At 46.8% G+C, this 7,784-nt stretch overlaps 1 protein-coding gene across 1 annotated transcript in view; it reads left to right on the top strand.

The window, feature by feature from the left end:
* Positions 1 to 529: 529 nt before the first annotated feature.
* The window catches only part of ammecr1 (AMMECR nuclear protein 1), a 66,350-nt gene continuing 59,095 nt past the window's right edge, over positions 530 to 7,784 (top strand). Inside the window, exon 1 of the mRNA XM_017701161.2 lies at positions 530 to 2,303. Within this exon, the coding sequence (XP_017556650.1) occupies positions 1,828 to 2,303 (476 nt within the window). The 5' untranslated portion in view covers positions 530 to 1,827. The remainder of the gene's footprint in view (positions 2,304 to 7,784) is intronic.

The raw sequence follows: 7,784 nt of genomic DNA, 5'->3' as shown, positions 1-7,784 counted from the left end.
TCCAAAGGATTGAGTGTTCACGCTTCTAGACAGAAGCATTTTCTCGACTAAAGAACCCTTGAAGAACCATCTTTTTTAAATAAAGTGTATTTAGAACCATATACAACACATTCTCCGTCAACCAGACGAATGGGTTCACCATGCAAAGAAGATCCAAAGAACCATTTAAGCATGAAATCATGGTTCTAAATAGGACCATTCCTTTTCCTAAAGAATCCGTGAAGAACAATCTTTTAAGAGCTTCCTGGTGAGCTTTGGTGAATAATAATGAAGGATCAGAGTGGCCAGACATTATGCTACATTGGGCTATTTGAATGAATAGAGAATACGCTAGGACATCCTCCCTGTTCAGTCACTGGTGCTGAGCACACATTTGGCTGTGCAGCAGCGCTGCTAGGCAGGCTAACGCTAGCGCTAGTCGCAGCTGAAAGCCCGCTCCTCCTGACGCGTCATGTCTCTTCTCTTTCTCCACTAGAATGAAGGCGGACGAGGACATACCGCAGACGGATTTGTACGGTTCATTAATGAAGACGGGACAGATGTCGCTGAATGAAGAAGTGGCTCCGTGAACGGATTCAGCCTCATTTTTTTCTGACGTAGTCGAGATTGTGAATACAGATTCGGCGAGCCGTAAGGAGTACGCAGGATACGTAAGAAGTGATCGTAAAATACGTCCTGGATTCTGTTTTCGGCGTGGAAGAAGTGAATACGGCTCTGGCGGCTTCGGGATGATCGCGTAGGACCCTTATCCCCCCCCATTAACTGCAACCGGGCTTTAATGTCAGTCGCTGGGACTGGACTAGCGAGCACGGCTGGGGGAAAGCGTCCGCCGACTTCTGATGGACGGGGTGTCTCATGCCGTTCAAAAAATGTGCCCTAATAAACGGATGGCAACGTTAAAAGCCGCGGAGAGAAAACTTTCCAGTTCGGGGTTCCTGTAAAAAGGGCTGTAGGGGTGAAGGTGGGCAGGGTGGGTGTAATACTGCGCACTGAGGGGTCGGCCGGTGTTTCGCTGGGCTTTGCTGAAATGACTCGCGTCTCTCTGGCGCTGTCAGAAAAGCCAAACTGCTGCGTTGCCTGAAAAAAGCCATCCTAGCTGCGGAGAACTTGGTATTCGGAGCTCGACCTGTGCGTGTGGGGTGTGTGTGTGTGTGTGTGTGTGTACGGGGGGGGGAAGCCGGCCGCCTCTTTTTAGCCAAGGTCGGATGCAAGTAAACAACTGACAGAAAGCACTAGCCGGGGCGTAGCGCCTCGCTCATGAGCCGTATGGGTCCTGCGCACTCAGAAAAGCCCCCGACTCCCTCACGGGAAGAGCTGAATCTGCGCTGGTGAGGAAGGGTGGACCGGGGGAGGGGGCTGCAGGGTGACGGCCGGCTCGGCTCGCCTCGCCTCGCCTCGCTCCGCGTCCCTGCCTGAAGCTCCGCGCCCCTCCAGCAGCGTGCTGTGGATGTCTGCGCGTTTCGGCTGCGGGTTGATGCGGCGAGGGGCCTGCTGCTCTCATCAACAACACCGCGGCTCCGTCCGAGCGTTGGCTCTGCAGAGGTTCGCAGCTGGCCGCGTGCTTACGAACATTGCGTACGATCGCAGCGTACGATACGGCTTTTCGAGGGCGGAGAGGCTCGGGTGACATTGCAGAGTCTCTCCCTTCCCCACACTCACACTCTCACCCCTCCCCCTCCACCTCCCTCCCGTAAGCCGCTCCGCTCATCGACAGAGAGAGGCAGAAGGGAGGAGGGAAAGGTGGAGCATCGCCAGTCGTACGCCCTGACGCAGTGGGACTTTTACGTGTGGTCGGCGTTTCCCCCCGCCCTTCCCGCGGTGACGGTGATGGGTCGGAAGCGGTGTGTCGGTGCAGATTGTTCGAAGATGGCGGCCGGGTGCTGCGGGGTGAAGAAGCAGAAGTTGTCGGGATCCCCCGGCTCGGGGGGACCCGGCGGGGCGGGGAGCGGGGTGGCTGGGGCCGGACACTGCGGATCGGACTTGGGGATCGGGTCCTCCTCGACCGTGGTGGCCGGCAATGTGAATCGGGTAAACGGCCTGGGGGGTCCTGGGGGTAGCAGCAGCAGCGGCGGCGGCGGTGGTGGTGGTGGTAGCAGCGGCAACAGCACTGCTCTGTCCCCGACTCCGGGAGGCTACAACTCCACTGGCCTCTCCCCGAACCTCAGCCCTGGTCCTGGCTCGGGAAGCGGGGCCAGGAAGATGGTCGTTTCGGCGGAGATGTGTTGCTTCTGTTTCGACGTGCTTTATTGCCATCTATACGGATACCAGCCTCCCCGAACACCCAGGTTTACAAACGACCCCTAGTAAGTAGCAATATGGCTAGCTAGCTAACTAAACTAGCAGCTCGTGATGGTTTTCACTCTATCAGTCGGCAGAAAGCAAAGCGATTTCTCACTTCATGAGTACTTTAACCGCGCTGACAGGAACTTTCAAGCCTTGTATGCTTTTTGGTAAACGATGGAATTAGTAGCCCCGACAGGTTGGGTTTATTTTTGCCATGTTTTAATGCATTTCTTTAGTGGAAACATGGAACTTTTATGTTTGGATGTAAGTGGCTACTACAAAAAAAAAACATATGGCTTGTTAAGTTACTTTTTTCGGGGAAAAAAGTCGACAAACTCCACACTACTGAGAAGGAGAAAAGCTGTACAAGTTTTCCTAATTTACGAAATACACTGTCATTTTACCGAACTCGATTTGTAGCTCATGTTTCTTAGTTTGTTCACAGATCAATACTGGCTGTCTAGCTGGCCACTTTAGCGAGCTTTAAGCTGTTGTTGTTGTTTATCGTCCCAGTTTCTTTAATGCAGTGGTTCGGTGTGGTCTTCCAAAGGCAGTATTTTGTCATAAGTCAAGGGAAAACCCGTTAAAGAGATGTCAGGTGCGCTTCGACGGGTTATTATCTATCAGGCTATGCGCATTTTTGTGCTGTAGCACCGGCTAACTATGCTAGCTAATGTTTTTGCCGTGAATTGAATGCTGCTAGCTAGCGACCCGCAGCTAACGCTATATATGTGATGGCTCTCCTACTCGGATAGCCGAGCCTGCGGAGCTAAGCGCTCTGCTTAAGCCGCACGGAAAGCGACTACAAACGTTAGCCGGGTAGCTAATTGTTTTTCTTAAACATTAGTTTATTCAGCCTTTTCTTGACTTCCCTTAGACACTCATGGAACAGCACGTTCTCCACCGCCTTTTCTAACAGGTTTCTCAGTTTACATGTAACAAACTGGCGTCTTGAAACGAGTCCGTTAAACGGTCCTGCTAGTTGTGTAGCTAACAGCCATGGGCTAGATAGCTAGCTAGCTAACAAAGCCGAAGTTGTTTACGGCGGTTTTACCAGGAGGGCAGTGAAGCTGAAAGAAAAATGTGTCTAAATGAAATTTCATGGACGTGTTTGCCTAACATTTGTTTTGTTAGTCAGTGTTACATGGAGCGGACACAAACCTAATTAAGTTACCGTTAGCTGTTCATCGAATCGGACGCTACTGTTATGTCGAGCGAGCGGTTTAGCTAACAGCTTCAGCTCGAATGACTGACCGTTTGGTTTTTGCTGCTTTGTTCGTTAGTTAGATATCAAACGAAGAGGCTCTGTGTCAGTCGGATTTGATCGGTTACGCGGCTTTTTATGGTTCCAAACATTCTTAATTAAGATGGTTTAGAGTTGCAGTCGTTACTGTTGAGGCTCAACTCCGGTCCAGCACAGTTGAATGATTTTCCTGCTCAGACGCTTGTGGCAAACCTGACCATTAACTGATGAGCTGGATTTGGTGTGTTTGAGCAGGGAAATCACCAAAAGCTGAACGCCAGGACGGGTGTCGAGGACCCTTGATCTGATGTAGAACTGAATCATGTTCTTGGGCATGTAGTATGAATCGCGAACCGTTCGTCATCTATTTGCTAATCTAGGAGACGCTGCTTGTTTCGGTTGTAAACCTGGCTGCTGTACGGTGCTTTAGTCATATTCACACAGTTCATGCATCTCGTAACCTTTCCCTGCTTCAGAAACACATTAGAATTTCTAGGTTTCAAACCTGAAAGTTTTGCTTCCTGATGGAAATGGACTTAGTTGTTACCGTTAGATAGTTTTCCTAGAGCACCTTGTGATCACTTTAGAAACCCTCCAGATGCCCCTAGATTCAGTCACATGTCACCTGGGAAACCGGTCGGATTCCTTACATTATCAGCCCATCAGGAAAACTCAGAATACCTTTGCTAAGGCATCGCCACAAAACAGACAGGAACCACAAACATTGTTTTTTTCCCCCTTTATCATCTTTCTCAAGCAAGCAGTGTTAGTGCTTGTGATTTCTTGACAGTCTCTCACAGCAGAGCCCAAAGAATTATGCACTAGTTCCCAGGTGAACTGGGTTACAGACAGCTCACTTCTGGTCCGTTTTGGTATAAAGGAGCACTCTGGGCTGTTAGTGACCGTGATGAGGTTAAAAGTCAGTAGCTTAATGATTGACTGCTGGTCATCTGAGCCTGTGTTGTCGGGAGCACTGTTGCTGTGACTGCACCTCTGTGTGTCAGTCACAAATCTCATGTTGCTTTTGCAAGATTGTTAGTATTGACTATAAACACCTCATAATTTATTTCAGTCTCTTTTAGCCAAATGTCAAACAAAAACATCAAGAATGTATTTAACCAGTTTGTACTTTACTTGGATGTCTTGCATTCCTCTTCTGCAGGGATGAGGAACTCTGGGGCAGAGGGTTGAAGGGTCAGATTCCAGCACCGTTTGGTGATTTTCCTGATCAAACTCACCTGATTCAACTCAGCAGTTAAGTGCCAGGTTTGGTTGGAGTGTTAGATCAGGAAAATGTCAAACTGTGCTGGACTGTGACCTTCAGTTCCCAACCTCCGCTTTACACTTAAAGACACTGAGGTGCTGAACTCCCTTTAGATGGTCTTAAGTTTGCAGCTGCCCACAGAGGATCTTCTGAAGGACTTTAGAATGACAAGGCTCAGACTAAACTGCTGGACTTGCGGAGATGAATGCTACACAAACCGCTCTTGAAGGATCCCAGTGGGCTGCGGCCAGAAGGACTTGAGTGTTTTGTTAAGCGTTTTTGGTCATTGATTTATTCCTTGACGTCCTTTTGAGTCATGGAACATCTACATGTTTTGTAACCCTTAAAAGTGAAGACATGCTTCGACCAAACAACCCAAGCTCAAAAATTATCTAATTCTTTTCCTTGTTGACGTTTGTATTTGTCTCCTATGCAGGCAGTACATTCGGCTAGTCATGTGGCCATATTCACATGATCTTATTCCTGTGCTGCTGAAATTAATCTTGGGCCTCTAAACTAATCCACCATTAGGTTATGGAAATAATTAGGTGGAGTAATGAAGTTGATTTTGCCTTTCTTCCTGGCCAGAGTGTAGCTGTGGACCCTGCTGCTAGTCTGTCTCCAGGACTCCAGTGACCTTAGTCAGAAAACTGCTTTCATACTCATCTCAGTGAAAAGGGGAGGACCACAAACTGTTTTGTATGCATTTTGGGCAACGTGTGTGTTCGTCTTTGTGTTAGCCTTTTACTTAAAGGGAACCCTGCTCAAGTAAAAAATGTGCCCATTACTTCATTTCTTTTAAACATGCTTACTTGCCTCATAATAGTGCTACAGTAGCCTCTATAGCATGATTTTCTGGTTTAAAGATTACTGATATGTCTTGAAGGTGGGAGGTATTTTTGGAAAAACTACAAGGGTTTTGGGGTGCATACATGAGGGAAGGCTGTTTGAAACGTGCCCTTCAACTTAGAAGGAAGCCAGATGGCTAACATTACTACTAGCATGCCAAATATCACGTCTGTGTTTATTAGCCTGTACATCAGTTAGCAGTCAGGAATTCTTTATTGCCTTTGGTAGATGCTCAGTGGTTGTACTGACATTTGTGTGGTATATGTTTGGTATTGTAGTGAAGGAACGCTGAGCGATGAAAACGGAGAAAGGATGATAAATCGTGAGACCTGTCAAGCAAGCGAGGCTGAAGGATACAATGCTGTTCTACAGAATATTACATAAGGTGACAGATAACTATCTTGCTAGGTTTAGGCAGGAATGCCCATTTAATTTTACTAAAGGCAGAACAGCACTGGATTTGATCTTTTTCTTCTTACTCTATTTTACACTTAAACACACAGGTCATACAAAAACCTCCTCTTTTTGTGAGGAGAGAGGAAGTGGCAGACCATTGGCTTGGAGCAGGTCATGTGAGCCTCATGTCTCAGTTTACATGCACAGGGATTTCTTGAATTAGCCCTCTATTTATAGTCTACTAAATAGAAGCTGGGAGCTGTAGGTCTACCAAAGGTAGTTTTCTCTCAATTCCCACTGCTCAGTTTTCAGTAGGTTTGTAATGCAAACCCAAACCTGGCAGCGGGGGTACAGCTTCTTCAGCTTCCAGCCCTTTGTTCCTGAATGCTTTAATGGTTGCAAAGAGTAATGGAAGATGTGCTCTGCCTGAGCTCCCCGGCCTCCCCATATTTGCTTATTTTCTCAGGCTTTTGGAGGCGGATGGGCTGAGATGAAGCATTTGTTCATGGAGTGTGTGTTTTTTGTTTTTTGTTTTTTTTTTTTCCAGGCGCCAGCCTCTGACTGGGCACAAAAAGAAGAAAATGTGAAACCCCCTCAGCTTGTGTTAATTAAAAGATATGAGTGAGAGAATATCAGCAGAAGAGCTTTTTTGGAAAAGCCTTCTTCACAGGCGTGGGCATACTGTCCGCTTGGATGCTGGTCATGTACACCGCAGGTGCTCCCACACATGCATAGCTGTAGAGAAGACCTTAGCCTTCGAGTGCCAGTTCAAGGGAAATATCATGAAACGGTGCAGGAAAAAAACAGTTGAGAGTGTCTGAAGTCTGAATGATGATTGGTCGGCAGGGAGGCACAAAGGCATTGTGATCTCATTCTGCTATTGTGATGTCACAAGCTTGCAGTGTGATAAAGGTCACTTTTAGATGATGACTTCTCACGTTGCAGTATGACTCGAGTGGAGCTGCCTTATATCATAAAGCAAGATTAAGCTTTGCTTTCTGGAAGGAATCATCTGTTATTGCTTGCATTTAATATCTTTTCAGACCTATGATGATTGCCTTTTACCGCACACCACTTAGCCAGATTAGGGTATTGTAGCTCTTAAATGGCTAAGTTTACTCTCTTGGTTTAATCAGAGGAAAGTGTGAAGGAGATTTAAGTTGCAGCAAAAGTTATTTCGGCACTGGCTAACTCCTATGGCACTCTTAATTGGTGGAGCAAAGGAAAACGTTCAGCTCCAGCAAAATTGACTGCAGTGTTATTTTTTTAAACTTCAGGGACATGTTTGACATCAGCTTTGTAAACACAATGACTAAAAAGTGGACCACATAATGGGTCTGAGAATTAGACTGTATATTTACTAGATCTAGGTCTTACTAGAGATGTAGCAAAACAAAAATTGTGGATGATGCATGGCTTCTGAAAGTTGCTAAACACATTGATCCATTTTGTAAAATGTGTCAAGATTCTGTTTTTTAGGCAGTGCTGTTTTTGTTTTCAGAGCATGTTTTGTAAAGGAAATGTCTTTTGTTTGGTGGTAAGCTGAAAAATGTTAGGATTTTGATTTACATTTATGGCATTTGGCAGATGCTTTTACCCAAGAGCGACTTACAGTTGGATCGTTTTACACAGGTAGTTGAAGGTAGTGTTAGGAGTCTTGCCCGAGGACTCTTATTGGTATAGTGTAGGGTGTTTACCCAGTCAGGGATTGAACCCCAGTCTATGGCGAAGAAGGCAGAGGTGTTACCC

The sequence above is a fragment of the Pygocentrus nattereri genome, chromosome 16 (assembly GCF_015220715.1).
Source record: "Pygocentrus nattereri isolate fPygNat1 chromosome 16, fPygNat1.pri, whole genome shotgun sequence".
Taxonomy (NCBI): domain Eukaryota; kingdom Metazoa; phylum Chordata; class Actinopteri; order Characiformes; family Serrasalmidae; genus Pygocentrus; species Pygocentrus nattereri.
The sequence above is the reverse complement of the archived record's forward strand: the minus strand, read 5'-3'. Positions and strand labels throughout refer to the sequence as shown.